Source organism: Nycticebus coucang, chromosome X (assembly GCF_027406575.1).
Source record: "Nycticebus coucang isolate mNycCou1 chromosome X, mNycCou1.pri, whole genome shotgun sequence".
Taxonomy (NCBI): Eukaryota; Metazoa; Chordata; class Mammalia; order Primates; family Lorisidae; genus Nycticebus; species Nycticebus coucang.
The window spans coordinates 12,435,971-12,453,619 of record NC_069804.1 but is presented as its reverse complement, the minus strand read 5'-3'; the positions used below and the strand labels follow the sequence as shown (position 1 = coordinate 12,453,619).

Genomic DNA, 17,649 nt, shown 5'->3' with positions numbered 1-17,649 from the left:
CAGTGTGACACTTTTCCTAAGGTCTTTTCAAGGATAATGTTGACCACAATGTCTTCCTAGCCAACTTCAGATCCTAACCTAGTGGGGATGTCACTGCCCTTGATTACTGTAAGTACTAAATTATAATGTTGAAATTTGATAAGTATATAGAATTGTTAGAACATAGTAGTTGCTCAACAAATGTTCATGTCTATCCTCTGCCACCATATTAAATGAACAGCATATTTCAGAGGCCCCAATTCAATGGATGCCCTTCTGGTTGGGGCTACTGAATCCACGCTGTGGTGGAAGAGGGATGTTTACATCACCTCTCCACATCAACTCACACACCCCCTTGTTTCTGTACAAGAAGGGACAGCCAGCCTCTTCACTTAATGACTAAGAATTAGTGAGAACATCTTCAACCTCTCTCCCCAAAGGCTCCTCCCAATACAAGGCATGAAAACCCCAATTCATTAAAGTCTAGGACATTGACAGGGCGATATTTGCCTTAATCAACAGGGTTATGTTGTCCCAAGGCTAGAATCTAGTCAGGTACTTTCTGTCTTTGCCCTTCCTGGACTCAGGTGGCATTTGATGAAGAACTCTCCATCTTCATATCTCTCATCCATGGGATGGGTCCTCCTAGACAGGGATTTCCTAAGAAGAGGAAACTCTCCATTCCTTCCTCCCTACCAGACATGCCTTTTAATACTTTGTGTATACTGTCCATCACATAGAAGCTTGGAAAGGAAGCTTGTAAATCTCACCTCAATCCTTGGCAAAAAGGAAGGCACTTCTGGCCTTGGGATGCTACCTGTTAAATGTTTCCCTTATAAACTGCCTGTAATGTGAATAAAGGTTCATCTGAAAATAAGTTATGATAGCTACTTGTAGCAGCCTCTTTCCTAGGAATTGCTATGGGAAAGGAAGACTCTCATGTGGTTGCATACTGAAGTACCACATAACTTATGAAAGAAATTATATTGCCACATTATAGTGAACTTCCTTACCACACAACAGAGTAAGTTATGTAAAATCTTATATATTTGGTGTGTACAAACCAAAACTGTTCCTGCTTGGTCTTATTATGAAGACAAATGCTGTAGAAATGGATATTTATATATACTTCTTTTTATATCATAGACACACAAAGATATGCAAGTATACTTACGCAGCATATGTAAAAAGTATTTTAGTAAGCCAAAACCTAAAATACCTAATATGACAAAATAAGCTAAAATTTGGGGGGTTGTACAAATTATATGGAGCTCATCTTCAGACTCCATCATGACATAAAATCATTGGATGAAGGCAGGTCGAGCCATGGGCCTCACAGAGGCAGATGACATATTTCAAATACACTCATTTTAAGCCACTACTCAGTGCACAAAGACTGAACTGTGGATCTGTAGGATGTTCATTCCAAGGGTAATGCTGCATATGTATTTTTAGCCTTGTGTTATAAAGGAAAAATAAAACATACAAATGCATATTTCATGAAAGCTATTCTATGAACCTAATTAAGAAATTATAGGCTCTATAGTGAGTGTTCCATGCTCCAAACCTGTGGGATTTGCTTCATTATTATGTAAATTGCTATCGTCTACAAATTTCTATTAAGATTATATATGCCAGCTGATTCCTGCCCCTCCCCCAATGCACCGACGATTGCAAGAGTTCATCCATATCTGCAGATTCGCTTGGAGGGAAGGGCAGTTTCCACCTGCGATAGACTACCTCATGTTAACATTATGCCATTTCCAGCCAGATTTCTAAAAATATACCAGTGACTATTGATTGCATTTTATCACATTATGTTTGTGACTAAGTCTGCTAAATTTATTTTTTAAGAGACTTTTTAAATGTGAGCTCAGAAGAAACTTTCAGGTAGAGGAAATCTAATAAATCCCAATATGTAGGAAGCATAAGGTCTACAGCCCCACCCTCTGGAACCATCAACAGTACCCAGGCATCCACCAGCGCACCCAAGGCCTCCTGTGCACCCTTCCCCAATTTCGTTTTCCTTTTTCCCCTGTCCTCACAAAGTCACCACTCTCCTGAAACTGGTATTTATCATTCCCACGCATTTCTTTTTGCCTTTGCCACACATGTATGTATCCATAAGCAAAATGTTACTGCTTTGCATACTCTAAACCAGTGATATTCAACCAGTGTGCCATGGCATACTGGTGTGCCATGAGAGGATCTTAGGTGTACCTCAAACATTTTTAAAGATCATTAATTAAATTGTTTTTGAGAGAAGTTCAAAGCACAGTAAGTATATTCTTTTTTTCACTCTTTTTTGGATCAACATAATTTAAATGTGCCATGGAAGTTTAACTATAGGTTCAAGTGTACCATGAGATAAAAATGGTTGGAAAACACTGCTCTCAACACTACATAAAGAGTATCCTGCATTTTTCTAATCAAACAATCTCAACAAGACTATATAGCCCCCGAGGGGGTGAAAATTTGTTCAGGATGTGGGGGAGGCAGGATCTTACTCAGCTCAAGTTTAAAGCAAAGCTATGCATAGAGTGTAACAACAGATATACAGTACATTTGTAGTATTAAAATTTTACGGGGAGGATTAGGAAAATAATGTCTAAAGAGGCTCTTTTGAAAGGTGATAATGAAAAAAGGGTTGAGAAACACTTTTCTACATTCTGTAGGATGTTCTGTAGTACATTTTGCTACTTTTCCATAGCTCTACATCTGTGAGACATGTCAGTGTTGATACGTGTAACTCCAGTTCATTTCCTTTTCTCTAGCAGTGATGCCCAATTTACGGCCCATGGGCCACAGGCAGATTATTTGAGGCCTGTTTTTTGCTTATCTGTGGTATCAGATATCACAAAAAGTATGCATGGACCTTTATTTTTGCTCAGCAGCTTTCTTTAGTGTTTGTGTATTTAATGTGTGGCCCAAGATAACTGTTCTTCTTCCAATGAGTGGCAGAAAAAAGGTTGGACACCCCTGAATTGTAGAGTATTTCCATGCCTGAGTATACCACAAATTATGTATCCATTCTGCTACGGATGGTGCTGTCAGTTGTTCACATAACTATGAACATCCTTCAGCATGTCTCCCTGTACACACATAGGTGTCTTTCCCTGGAATGGACCCCCAGAGATGGCATTGCTGAGGCTTGAGTAGCTACATAATTGACCTTACTAAATGTTGGTCAGGGAGGCACAGACCTACCCAGATCCAAGGGAAGAGACACAAAGCTCTTGAAAGGAGTTTCAAAGAATTTGTGAATTATCTTTGATTCACCCCTCAGGTGGCGGGGGGGTGGGAAAAAAGCACAGAAGAAAGGAAAAATCACTCCTATCAGCAATACCATCTACTTGCATCCAGTGACTTATTTTGTGTACATTGTATGTGTTGTTGAAAACCAACATTCAATTTATTAAAGTTGCAAATTCAAAAATCTAATATCTTCAGTTTTTAAAAACTTTAAATTTTGTTCTATGTATAAGGGTAGCAAATTTTAGGAATAAAAGGTCCTTGAATAATAATGTTGGTTTCATTTAAAACTAAACTGAATATGTTTAAGTATTTTTAATTAAATATACAAATTTAATAATTCTAATTCCTCTCTTTTTTAAAAACTACAATTGTTTGGGGCAGCACCTGTGGCTCAAAGGAATAGGGCACCAGCCCCATGTACCGGAGGTGGTGGGTTCAAGCCCAGCCCCAGGCAAAAAAAAAAAAAAAAAAAAAGGGGTGGTGCCTGTGGCTCAAAGGGGTAGGGCGCTGGCCCCATATGCTGGAGGTGGTGGGTTCAAATCCAGCCCCAGCCAAAAAAAAAAAAAAAAAAACTACAATTGTTTGGTTCTGCAAACAGACCTTTCAAATTACTTAAATAATGCTTATAAATCTAATAAATTAAACTTAAAATATGATAATATATTTAAATATGCTAAATATTCAAATCTGTTTATAAAATGCCGCACCCTCGGCATCAAGCCGCAGCGAGGTGGCGCTGTCCGCGTTGTAAAACGCATGGGTAGGTGGTCTGTGCTCCCCGGAGCGATACCCCCAGCACCCCTAGTATGCGACAGCAGCGCAGAAGTTGCCTAGCATACTTTTTGTTGAACGTAATGACTCACGAGGTGCGGCATAAAAGCCTAAGAAACCTTTGCTCTGAAACCTGTTTGTTGAGTTGAATGCCTGCTTGTCTTGAGAAACTAACAATAAACATAATGACTTACTGATCCATAATTAAACAGAGAAAGAATGCCTGAAGAGACTCAATGTCTCCAGGGGAACGGTGCAATAGCACGTTCCTATCATCAAATGTCAGTGACTTGAGACAATGCAGGCACAGCAAACAAGATGTTCCAACATGACATACACTATCACCACCTGCAGTAAAACTTTACTTAGAAAAACATCTTGCTTCACTAATTTTCATATGTAATACAAATCAATAGAGTAGTTTAATGTTTAACAAACAATTAATTATAAATCAAAGTATAGTTACTAATAAGAATAAAAATATATAGAAAATATATATAGAAGTAGTCAAGCATTATACGTAAAAGAATATGTTCAGCTATTTTTAAAAGAAATTATAAGAAACTGAGAACAATTACAGAACTAAGAGAAGTCACAAGCCTTGACATTCCTAGATAAGAGGAAGTAACCAGGTGTTAAAAATAAACCACCTCCCTAGAGCAAAAACCTTGAAAAGATAAACCACCTCCCCAAAACAAAAACCTTGAAAACATGTAATGCATGATAAACCACATATACAGACACAAAGATAATTTACAAGCATAAGCAAAATAACGATTACATTGTTTGAACCTTAGAAAGAAAAAGTATAAATACCAATTTCTAAACTCAATAAAATTCACAGCTGCATGCTTCACCAAGTGCTGTGTGCAGTCTGTCATTTTTTCCTGCGTCGACCTTTCAACCAACCTGTACCGTTCACCCTGAGCACCCTCGGACTGAGGCCCATCGACCGGCGGTCCGCGGCAGCAAAATTAGTAAGATTGCAGTTTAACATCAAAATCTAAATTTAGTACTCAATTACATAGTTTAAAATTGGAGTTAAAGGTCTAGTCCAACACATAAAGGGGTTAAATTCTTTTAAACATTACAAATACTTAAAATTCTCAGTATACATTAGTGCTTTAAAACAAAAATGGTAATACTACTATCCTGATTATTTGAAACATTCTTATCCTCAATTCTAAATTTTCCTAGAGTTAGAGGCTGTTAATGTGCTAAAAAAGTTATATCATTCCACACAGTTTAGATATTAGTTTCCCATGTAATTGGGAGAGGTTGGCCAGAACATACATCGAATTTTTGACTGCGGCATTAATGGGACTGACCAGGCCCGACTTATTCTCTGTAACAACTCCAAAACTTTCAAATGGACTGACATATTCTTCTAAGTCACATTTTCTTTTTCTTTCTTTTTTTCCTTTTATTAAGTCATATATACATAGATCATGAATACATTTATGCCTTTGTGGGATTCAATGTGTTGATTATTCGTACAAATTGGAGTGCTTATATCCTACTAATTAACATAGCTTTCACCTCATTTACTTCATCACAGTGTTAAGACATTGTGTTCTATACTTGATAGATTTGACTTGTACCCTTGCAATATGCTCCATAGGTTTGGTCCCACCATTAACCCTCCCTCTATTGAACCACTCCCCTCCTTTCCCATCTCCCTCTCCTTCCCTCCTTCATCCTGGGCTATAGTTGTGATTCTTCATTCATATGAAAGTGTGAGTGATTATAAATTGGTTTCATAGTAGTACTGAGTACACTGGATTTTTTTTTCCATTCCTGAGATACTTTACTGAGAAGAATATTTTCCAGCTCCATCCATGTAAACATAAAAGAGATAAAGTCTCCATCTGTTTTCAAGGCTGCATAGTATTCCACGGTATACATATACCATAATTTATTAATCCATTCATGGGTCGATGGGCACTTGGGCTTCTTCCATGACTTGGCGATTATGAATTGAGCTATAATGAATAATCTGGTGCAAATATCTTTGTTGCCAACTGATTTTTGGTCTTTTGAATATATACCTAGTAGAGGAATTACAGGATCAAACGACAGGTCCATTTAGATTCCTGAGTGTGGCCTGCCATCATGAACGACACAGTAACTATCCGGACCAGGAAGTTCATGACTAACCAACTACTTCAGAGGAAACAAATGGTCATTGATGTCCTTTACCCTGGGAAGGCAACAGTACCAAAAACAGAAATTAGAGAAAAACTAGCCAAAATGTACAAGACCACATCTGATGTCATCTTCGTATTTGGATTCAGAACTCACTTTGGTGGTAGGAAGACAACGGGCTTTGGCATGATTTACGATTCTTTGGATTATGCAAAGAAAAATGAACCCAAACATAGACTTGCAAGGCATGGCCTGTATGAGAAGAAAAAGACATCAAGAAAGCAGCGAAAGGAACGCAAGAACAGAATGAAGACAGTCAGGGGGACTGCAAAGGCTAATGTTGGTGCTGGCAAAAAGTGAGCTGGAGATTGGATAACAGGCGAAGGATTAAAGACTCTACAGTGATGTTATCTGCAGCCGTTGTATAAATTTTTCACAAGAGGATTAATAAAGACTTTTCATGTGAAAAAAAAAAATAGATTCCTGAGTGTTCTCCAAACTTCTTTCCAAAAGGAATGTACTAGCTTGCATTCCCGCCAGCAGTGCAGAAGTGTTCCCTTTTCTCCACATCCATGCCAATGTCTGTAGTTTTGGGATTTTGTGATGTGGGCTACTCTTACTGGAGTTAGATGGTATCTCAAATTGGTTTTGGTTTGTATTTCTCTGATGATTAAAGATGATGAGCATTTTTTCGTGTGTCTGTAAACCGTGCACCAGTCTTTTTCAGAGAAGCTTCTGTTCATGTCTCTTGCCCACAATGAAATGGGATCACTTGTTCTTTTCTTATTAATAAGTTTGAGTTCTCTGTGGATTCTGGCTATTAGACCTGTGTCAAAAATATAACCTGCAAAAATCCTCTCCCATTCTGAGGGCTATCTACTTGCTTTACTTACTGTGTTCTTGGCAGTACAGAAGCTTTTTAGTTTGATCAGATCCGAGTAATGTATTTTTGATGTTGCTTCAATTGCCTGGTGGGTCTTCCTCATAAAATATTCTCCCAGGGCAATTTTTTCAAGTGTTTCCCCTGCTTGCAATCCCTATTAAAGCACCTCTGTCATACTTTAAAGACCTGGAAAAATTAGTACTTAGTTTTACATGGAAACAGAAAAAAACCTCGAATAGCCAAGACATTACCCAGAAATAAAAAGAAATCACTACCTAACTTCAGACTATACTATAAATCTACTGATTGATCAAAACAGCATGGTACTGGCACAAAAATAGAGAGATAGATGTATGGAACAGAATTGAAAACCAAGAGATGAACCCAGACACTTATCGTCATTTGATCTTTGATAAGCCTATCAAAAATATAAATTGGGGGAAAGATTTCCTATTTAAAAAATGGTGCTGGGTGAATTGGCTGGCATCTTATAGAAGACTGAAACTGGACCCACACCTTTCTCCTCTAAATCACATTTTCAAACCAGATTTAGACTCTTTTTGCTTTCACTGTGATTACCTCATTTGATTTAATTTTGTATTTCTTTGACTCATCAGATATATACATACATTTTCCCTCTAACTCAAAAGACCTTGAAACTTGATTCTCTTCATGTAATTCTTATATCCTAGGACCACATGACTTTCACAGAAATTAAGGCCCAGCCACCTAAACTCTAGATCTCTCATGAGGTTGTCTGACCATTTAATCACAGCCCCCAAGGTCATCCTGCAGAAGCCAGCCAGCTCCTCTAGGCCCACGTGTAGGGCCTCCCTAATGAGATAGAAGAATGATCCCTATCCTAAGGATGAAGTAGTAAGGAATTCTAAGCACACACTGCAGCCCACTGCTCCCACCCTGCCTTCCTCAACATCCCTGGAGAAAGACATAGTACTCATTATCCAAGGATTTCAGAAGCTTGCAGTTTTCCCTAAAATCTCCATAATTACTTTCTTTGAAGGTCAGTATTACAAAATGATCTAACTTTCTGTCTCTGGATAAGCAACAAACAGAACGCTGACAGCTGGGAGGGGTAGGGGTAGGAGAGTAATTTACTGAATTTGTATCATGTACCCTGCTCTGTGCTAGATGTATTTTACATGCATCATCTCAACTTCGTATTTACAATACCCCTGTGAGGTAGCTACTGTCCAACTTTTACAGATGAAGAAAACTAAGGCCTAGAGAGATATATCATGAGAAAATAGGCCCAGCAAATGTTGGAATTGATTCTGAAAATACATCACGTTTTTATCTAGGTAAAGCACAGTTCATCAAATTGAACAATTTTCTTTTTTTTTTTTTTTTGTTGGGGATTCATTGAGGGTACAATAAGCCAGGTTACACTGATTGCAATTGTTGGGCAAAGTCCCTCTTGCAATCATGTCTTGCCCCTATAAAGTGTGACACACACCAAGGCCCCAACCCCCTCCCTCCATCCCTCTTTCTGCTTTCCCCCCCATAACCTTAATTGTCATTAATTGTCCTCATATCAAAATTGAGTACATAGGATTCATGCTTCTCCATTTTCGTGATGCTTTACTAAGAATAATGTCTTCCACTTCCATCCAGGTTAATACGAAGGATGTAAAGTCTCCATTTTTTTTAATGGCTGAATAGTATTCCATGGTATACATATACCACAGCTTGTTAATCCATTCCTGGGTTGGTGGCATTTAGGCTGTTTCCACATTTTGGCGACTGTAAATTGAGCTGCAATAAACAGTCTAGTACAAGTGTCCTTATGATAAAAGGATTTTTTTCCTTCTGGGTAGATGCCCAGTAATGGGATTGCAGGATCAAATGGGAGGTCTAGCTTGAGTGCTTTGAGGTTTCTCCATACTTCCTTCCAGAAAGGTTGTACTAGTTTGCAGTCCCACCAGCAGTGTAAAAGTGTTCCCTTCTCTCCACATCCACGCCAGCATCTGCAGTTTTGAGATTTTGTGATGTGGGCCATTCTCACTGGGGTTAGATGATATCTCAGGGTTGTTTTGATTTGCATTTCTCTAATATATAGAGATGATGAACATTTTTTCATGTGTTTGTTAGCCATTCGTCTGTCACCTTTAGAGAAAGTTCTATTCATGTCTCTTGCCCATTGATATATGGGATTGTTGGCTTTTTTCATGTGGATTAATTTGATAATTGAACAATTTTCAATGTTTTCAATTTTTCATGTCTCCCTTTAAAGCAGGAGTCATCAAACTTTTCCTGCGAAAGGCCAGTTAGTAAATATTTTAGGCTTTGGAGGCCATAAGGCTTCTGTTGCAACTACTGAACTTGGCTTCATTGTAAAGGGAAAGCAGCCCTCGACAGTATGCAAGTGAGCAGGCATGGCTGTGTCCACCCGATCTTTATGTACAAAATCAAGCCATAGTTTGCTGGTGATGAAAATGTTCTAAAATTGGATTGTGGTGATAGTTCCTCAACTATAAATTTACTAAAAGTCATTGAATTGGACGCTTAAAATGGGTGAATTTTATGGTTTGTAAATTATGTCCCAATAAAACTGTTAAAAACTAATTGACTTCTGGTTTTAAATGGCATAAGCATGTTCACTGGCCCAAACAATTGTTCTCACCTAGAACAAGCCACCTTTTCTCTTTCTTTAAAATTCCCCCTCAAACTTTGTTTATGTATATTCCTTTTAGGATTATCAGAAGAAGTAACTGAAAATCTACTGATGAACTTGATAATTCTGCATGCAAAAGATATGGCCCTGTGATTCCTTATTTATATTTTCCTTTTTCTTGAATATACTCCTTTGGTTGAATAAGAGGCAGCCAAAGCTTTACTGTGAGATACAAAACAATTCTGGGGTGTTCTTTATCAGCTCACTTACAGAAGGGAAAATCCCTGCTTGTGATTTGATATCTATAACCTCAGCACTAAATATCTATCACCAAACCACATAGACACATTTGATTTTTTGAAGCAATTAAATATGAATCATTGCCTGTTTTCATTTATAAATCCCAGTGCGTGACAACCAACTCAGAGTCATAACATGGAGCTACTCTCACTTTATTTTAACATCACCTTGACTGTGTAACACATTTAAAAAAAAAAAAGTCTCAGAGTAGAAGGTATTTCTTTTATCCCTCCTTGTAGAACAGTAAAAGATACATAGAAAGCTTTTGGTCTCCTCAGGGTGTAGCTCAATTGGTGGCAATTAATGAGCACGGAACATTCAGCTGCTTCCTTCGAGGGTGTTACTAGCCGGATCAAGGCAAAGGAGTAGCTTCTCCTGACTTTTCCAGGGGAGGGTTCTATAAAAGCTCCTTGCAGTGTGAGTGTGGCTGATCAATGGGAAATGCCAGAAAAGAAACATCCGGCAACCTCAAGAACATTGTAAATCTTAGGCCTGTCCTACAAACTGGCTCAGGGTGCCGTTGCAAAAGAAAGGGAACAAAGAACCTCAGAAATCATTGCCCCTGGGCAGAAGCAGTGGTTTTCTGTCACATCAGATGCTGGTCACTTGCCAGTGAGCCTTTATCAGGCTGTCAAAACGAAATGAAAGAAAACAGTCTCATCTTTGTAATTAATTTGCCTGTTTCCTTCTTTAATCTGCACTGCCTAGGCAGATAATCTTTGCTCAATATGCTTTTGTCTTCTTATGTAATTAAAATCTCCCTCCTGTGTGTGAAAGTACAGAGAATCACATAATGACTAGGAGAGCAAGCTTCAAGGCTTGTGGGAGGTGAAAAAACACTGGAGATGATAGAAAAGAAAGGGGGAGAGAAAGGGAAGGAAGGGATGATAAGGCTGAGGAGGTAAATGAGAGAGGGAAAAAAAGAAAATCTGGTCTTTGAGAAAAGATACAACATGCATGTTCTCCCAGATGAACCACGTGTTAGAAGCCAACCCCAAAGTACTTTCTAAAGCAGTGGTTCTCAACCTTCCTAATGCCGCGACCTTTTAATACAGTTACTTCCTCATGTTGTGGTGACCCCCAACCATAAAATTATTTTCATTCTAGCAACGAAAATAATTTTATGGTTAGGAGTCACCACAACATGAGGAACTGTACTAAAGGGTCGCGGCATTAGGAAGGTTGAGAACCACTGTTCTAAAGCAAGCTTCACCCCGACCTATGGGTGACTGCTGCATGGGTCTGCCTACCACCATATAGAATCCAAATGGAATTCTTTTCAACAAATACTCAAATTCCACAAAAGAAAGTCAACTTTACTTCATGTCTGTTTATTGCAAAGCTTCTGAATCCAACTGCATTGATAACATGGACTCTCTGCATGCCAACTACTTGCCAAAAAAGATAACCCCTGCTACAGTTGCTGTTGTTAGAATGTAGTGCCACCAAAATTCAGGCATTGCCAATGTGATAGTGTGAAGAGGTGGGGCCTTTGAGGGCTTCTTCTTCACAAATGGATTAAGGCCCTTATAAAAGAGGCTCATGCGGTCTTTGGCTGGCTTGCTCTTTCATGTGAGCACCATGGAAGGGCAAGCCAGTGTGAGGACACAGTGTTGCTCCCCTCCAGAGGATACAGAAGCAAAGTGCCATCTTGGAAGCATAGACTGCGCCCCTCACCAGACAACCAAACCTGTCAATGCTTTTGCTCTTAGACTTCTCAGCCTTCAGAACCGCGAGGAATTAATTTCTATTCTTTACAAATTACCCAGTCTCAGATATTTTGTTACAGTAATACAAATGGACTAAGAGAACTGCTCATTTAACCACTCCACATTAGCATGGCTCTAAATACAAGGCACGTGTTATCTGGGAGTTAGGATATTATTGACTCATTATAAAGAATTAATATCCAGTTAACTGATACATCATGAGACGTTTTCTTGAGGAAGGGTAGGCCCCTGAGGAAATGGGCACAGGCCAGGTATGTTTTGATGAGGAAGAGAAATCCAACTAAGTCTGACAGTTTTCCAAGAAAAGGAGGCAGAGGGGAGCCCTAAGACTAATGTAGCCCGCCTCCCAACTCTGGCTACTGCCAACCCTGGCAAAAATTGTTCTCCACAGGATGCAAAAGTCAGGTTTGACTTTATGGGTTGTGAGATTGGGCACCTGGTGGTTTTTGACTAAACTGTTTATTCAGGGAATTCACTTTAAAGGTAACCCACAGAGCACCTGCAATTGCCTGGGGTCCCTGTGTTAAGCTGGCTGACGATGCATAACCCAGGAGGCAAAAGAGATCTTTCCTCAAATAAAATGGAATTTTAACAGAAAACAGTAACCAAAGGAAGACAACAGAAGTGCCAGCTCGCATTGCCCCCTTTCTCTAGAGTCTTCTATGGAGTAATGTAGACACTCACACTCAAGTTCCAAGCACAAAACTAACAAAGCTACTTTATTCTGTCCCTTTCATCATCAAGGGAACTTTTCTCCCTCCCACCCCCCGCACCGTGCACATTGTGGACAGCAACACCATGAACACTCAGAAATTATCATAGTACATTCCTTATAGGCTTCTTGGGAAGGTTAAGCAAAGTAAGGCATTTTAAGTGCTTGGTATAGCACCTACTGTATAATACATGCTCAATAAATATTATTCCAGCAGCACTAGCTCTGCTCCTGTTCCTTTCAGAATGACCTCTCACTAAGAAAATGCTACAAAAGCTATGTTAACTAATGTGATGAAAATGTGTCAAACGATCTATGAACCAAGTGTATGGTGCCCCACGATCATACTAATGTACACAGCTATGGTTTAATAAAAATAAATAAAAATAAAAAAACTAGAATAATCAATGATCTTCTACTACTTTAAAAATAATGTTGAGCCTTATTAGGAGGGCACAGTTAACTCTTTGTGACCCACTTCCATCCACGTGTGGAACCTCATCTCTTGTCACTTCTCACCTCAGATTTGAGCTCAATCCAGGTTAAATAATTTTCACTTAACTGAATGGGCCATGGTGCTTCTGAGCACCAACAAGTCTTTGTACATTCTACTACCTCTGAACACCACCCACTATGGAATTCTTCCCTTTGCAAATTCCCACTCCTTTGCAATTTCCTGACCTCTTTGCACACACCAACTGCCACTGGCAGATGAGAGTCAAATCCTGTTCCAATGTGATCCCACAGCACACCTCTTTTTTATTTATTTTTTTTTTTTGCAGTTTTTGGCAGGGGCTGGGTTTGAACCCACCACCTCCAATATATGGGGCTGGCGCCCTACTCCTTTGAGCCACAGGCATTGCCCCATGGCACACCATATTTACATCTGTTCTGACATTTCTTCACCTGTTGGTCTCAGGAATCCTATCTCCTTAACTCTTTATTTTCCCAACACCAGTCTCATTCACAGGTAAAATTTTCTTCCTCAATGTTGATTAAATGAACAATAATTGAATGCTCATAACAGAACTCTGTCCCAATTACCTCACTTCTGTAATAAGCCAATAAGTTTCCTGGTCTGGAAGGCTTTTGACTAAGCTCCCTGTACCCTTCCCAGGACTGTGTTATAAAACATTTACTCCTATTATGCAGCTCACTTCACATCTCATTCTCTTGTTCCAACCTGGGGTTCTCCTTTTCCAAGTATTACCAATGAGAAGATGAGAGAGAGACAGGGGAAAATGAGATAGAGAGCAAAAAGGACACATAGATGGAGAAAAGGAAGAGAAGGGGGGGTATAAATAAAAGGAGAAGAAAGAGAATGTTGGAGGAAGGACAAGTGTCTACATCATCCCCTCATATAATTCTAGCTCTCACTTATTACCCTTACACACCTAGACTCCCTCACGTACTTTCCCCATATACTGACTTTTACTTTCTTCATTTCTTCATTTATCCATTCAACACATCAACCTTGCAGCAGCCACTGAGCCAGGGATATATTCATGGGCAAACATAAACTTGGAGTTTATAACCCAGAGCATAAGTAGATAAAGACATTAATTAAATGAGCACCCAATGTAAAATTACAATGATGTTAAGAGCAAAGAAGGAATATGGAGAGAGGGTCAGTGAAGGCCTCTCTGGAAAATAGATGGTTAAGCTAAGAGCTGAGGGTGAGCAGCACCTAACCATTTAAGGAAGGGAACAGAGTTTCATGGGCAGAGGACACACATATGCAAAGGCACCGTGGCTAGTGTGGGCATGGCACATTGGAAGAACAAAAAGTCCAGAGGGTGTGGGATCCTTGAAAGGAGGGATGGCCAGAAAATAAAGCCTGTATGGTAACCAGCCTCTAAGATAGCTCCAATGATTCTTGCCTCTTGGTATCCATGCTCTTATGTAGTCCCGTCCCACATTGTACCAGAGTTGGTCTGTGTGACCAATAGCAAACAATGGAAGTGATAATGTGGCACTCTCCAGATGAGGTTATAGTAACTATGTCTTCTGTCCTGGGCACTCTCTCACTTTCTACTCTCTTAAACCACTCGTTCTGGGAAAAGCAACCTGCTATGTTTTGAGCAGCCCAATGGAGAGGCCCACATAGACAACAGTCAGCAGGAAACTGAAGCCTGCATACAACTGCATGAGGAAGCACAAAAGCAGATTCTACAGTCCCAATCAAACCTGATATGAATGCAGCCCTGGCCAACAGCTTAACTGAAATCTTGTCAGAAACTCTAACCAGATCCACCAAGCTAAGCCACATCTGGACTCCTAACCTTCAGAAACCATATAAAATGACAAATGCTTGTTGTTTTATTTTGTTTTGTTTTTGAGATAAGGTCTCACTCTATTACCCAAGCTAGAATGTAGTGGCTTCATTACAGCTCATTGTAACCTTGAACTCCTGGGCTCAAGTAATCCTCCTGGTTCAGCCTCTTAAGTAGCTGGGACTATAGCCATGAACCGCCATGCCTGGCTAATTTTTCTACTTTTTGTAGGAAACTTTGGTAGAGCTCTAGCCCAGGTTTTTTTTTGTTGTTTTAAGCTGCTAAATGTTGGGGTAATTTGTTCCTAGATAACCAAGGGAATAGACCATGTACTTCCTCATTAACATGTTAAGGATTGCGGGGCCTTATAACCTGGTACTCTGAGAAAATAAGATATGATATGGCAGTTAGTATCACTTCAGAAAGTAGAGGAGGGAAGCCTCTGGAAAATTCAGGGGAAATGGCAAGCCTATTGTGAATACAGAGGTAACGGTTGGGTCCCTACTTTTTTCTCTGCCTTTCATCATAATCCATTAATCTTCCAGGTATCAAGGGCCCAAATAAGTTATGACAAAAATATGGTTTATGAAAGTTTCATATAACTTATTAGTTTTTTAGTAGTTAATCATAAGACTCTAAGTTCAAGTATTAAAAGTTAAGTAAACAAGAGGATAGATTCTTTCAGTTGTTCCAGAAAATAATGTGTTAAGAAAGGACTACCAACTAGGGACAATGCCTACAGGTCCGAGGCAGAGTGAGTACATCCATAACACCCTAAAGTAAGGGCTCCAACTGACTCAGTAGAATGGCACCTTAATTTACTAAGGATTGCCACTTGGAAAGCCTGTCTGCATTCTAAGGAATCTCCCACTTACTGAAGAGGAGAGACCTTGAGAAGTTAGCTCACTTCCAAAATGAACCCTTAGGCAGAAAGACAAGCCTGAGGTCCTACAAAAAGATGTGGGATGCTGAAGAACATTCTAGCATCTGAGCTAGTAAGATGGGGAAATAAAATCAGGAGAGGAGGAGGAAGCAAGTTAAAACTACATCTATCAGTAAATAAAGCTGAATTGAGCTGTACTGTACAGAAAATAAATTTACTTACCTGCGAATAACCATAAAAATCCTTAATTTACCAGTGAACTTTGATGATATGCACTAGAAATTTTTATGATAAGAAAAGATTTTTTTATTAAATATTTCCCTATAAGTCTCTTTCTGAGGAAAGAAATTCCATTAAGGTCATAACCACCAAACTAAAAATTCCTTTCTTTTGGCTTAGAACTTAGAATCAAAAGGCATCAAAAATAAATCTGCTTGCAAAAGATATATATTTGAAGTTCTTTTCATCTTGATAACACTAGGATTCTCTGCAATTTTGGCCTGGGTAGAAAGAAGAATCTCTCGTTTTGAACAGACACTGAAATCTTACTCCCCATAATATAACAAGAAATTATGGTGTCCTCACTAATTTTAAGAGTAGTCAGGCTTCTTTAGCCTAGAAATTGGGTCCTTTCTGAACCATCATGGGTATTTCTCCATTTGAGATTCATCTACATGTGTTATTCAAATGTATCTTATTTTGATGCATCAGAATGCCCACGTGACAATTTCAGGTTCTGCCAGATCCCGAAACTATGCTTTCTAGATACTATCATTTTCTCTTACATGGTACTTGGCCTACACCAAAAATTACAAATTTGTCAATAATAAAAATTAATAATAATTAAGAATTAAAATGTCGGGCAGCGCCTGTGGCTCAAGGAGTAGGGCGCCAGTCCCATATGCCGGAGGTGGCGGGTTCAAACCCAGTCCCGGCCAAAAAAAAAAGAATTAAAATGTCAGGGACTTCAATTAGCTTGTGAGTAAAGCTCATCTCTTTCTCCCATATGTGTTTACATTTTCACCGTGTTAGGATAGGCTAGGCTATGCTGCAGTAACAAAACACCCCACAATCTAGTGACAATGCAGAAATGTTTACTTCATAACATATTCATCCATCATATTACGTCCATCCTCCTACATTCTATGGCTCAGCCAGCTGTAATATGTGACTTACAAGGTCAAGGTAGCATGAGAAGAGAGAAATGGATATGACAGACAAACTCCTAATTGCTTTATCTAGGATACATGTCACTTCCAACCAAAATTTATTGAACTAATCGCATGATCAAGCCCGTCTTCAAGAGAGTATGGAAAATGTAGGGGTGAATATGACAATCTAAGGAGTATAACAGTCTCTTTCATACCCACAAAATAAAACTATCTGAACAAGTGTTCAATAAGAAAAAGAATAGGATAGGTACACTTACACATACCCAGACTCATACACTCACCACCTTCCCCAGATCTTCATGCCTAAGACTAGAACTCATGTGGTCAGTGCAAATACAAGGTATAGTGAACCACCAGAGTTTCTACAACAGTCTCTGAGCAGAACCATAAGGTCCTCAGCAAAGCCAGACTTCAGCAGTAGTGGCTTTGAGAGGACAGGTAGCATGTAGCAGAACAGAGAAGGAAAGAAAAACAGATCAAACTCCTACTGAGAGAGCACTGAATCCTGACCACTGGACAACCAGGGAAGCCTCAAACTCCTACTGAAATGGTTGAATTCAAGGTCATCTTTCCCTAGAGGCTCAAGATTATTCATTTCCAATCATCAAGCACAATATTGCTTTTCAAAGACAGAAAATTCCTACAGAAAATGTACTTGGAAGGGAGAGTCTATAATGAATAAATATTATATATTACCTATTTTACATGGTGAATAGGAAGCAAGAATGTAGAAGGTGTTGTAATCTCCAAGTTACAATGAAAGGGAAAATATAGCATGTGGCCTGCCTAGGGACATGCACTGTTGTCTGTGCATGGCTCTCTCACTTGTAAGCCTAATGTGATAAGTACAGTTGCTGAACAGGCTCTCATGTTATCTGCCAGCGTTCCTAATGAAGACAGGTGCAGTGAGGAGT

General features: G+C 39.2%; 1 protein-coding gene across 1 annotated transcript; it reads left to right on the top strand.

Annotated features, from left to right (window-relative positions):
* The first annotated feature begins 6,117 nt into the window (after positions 1-6,117).
* Positions 6,118-6,571, top strand: LOC128578365 (40S ribosomal protein S24-like). Its single transcript, XM_053580952.1, has one exon. The coding sequence runs from the start codon at positions 6,118-6,120 to the stop codon at positions 6,508-6,510; it is 393 nt and encodes a 130-aa protein (XP_053436927.1). The 3' UTR covers positions 6,511-6,571.
* The last annotated feature ends 11,078 nt before the right edge of the window (positions 6,572-17,649 follow it).

Excerpts from the sequence above, each read along its gene's own strand:
- LOC128578365 (XM_053580952.1), top strand. The coding sequence starts at position 6,118 with ATGAACGACACAGTAACTATCCGGACCAGGAAGTTCATGACTAACCAA.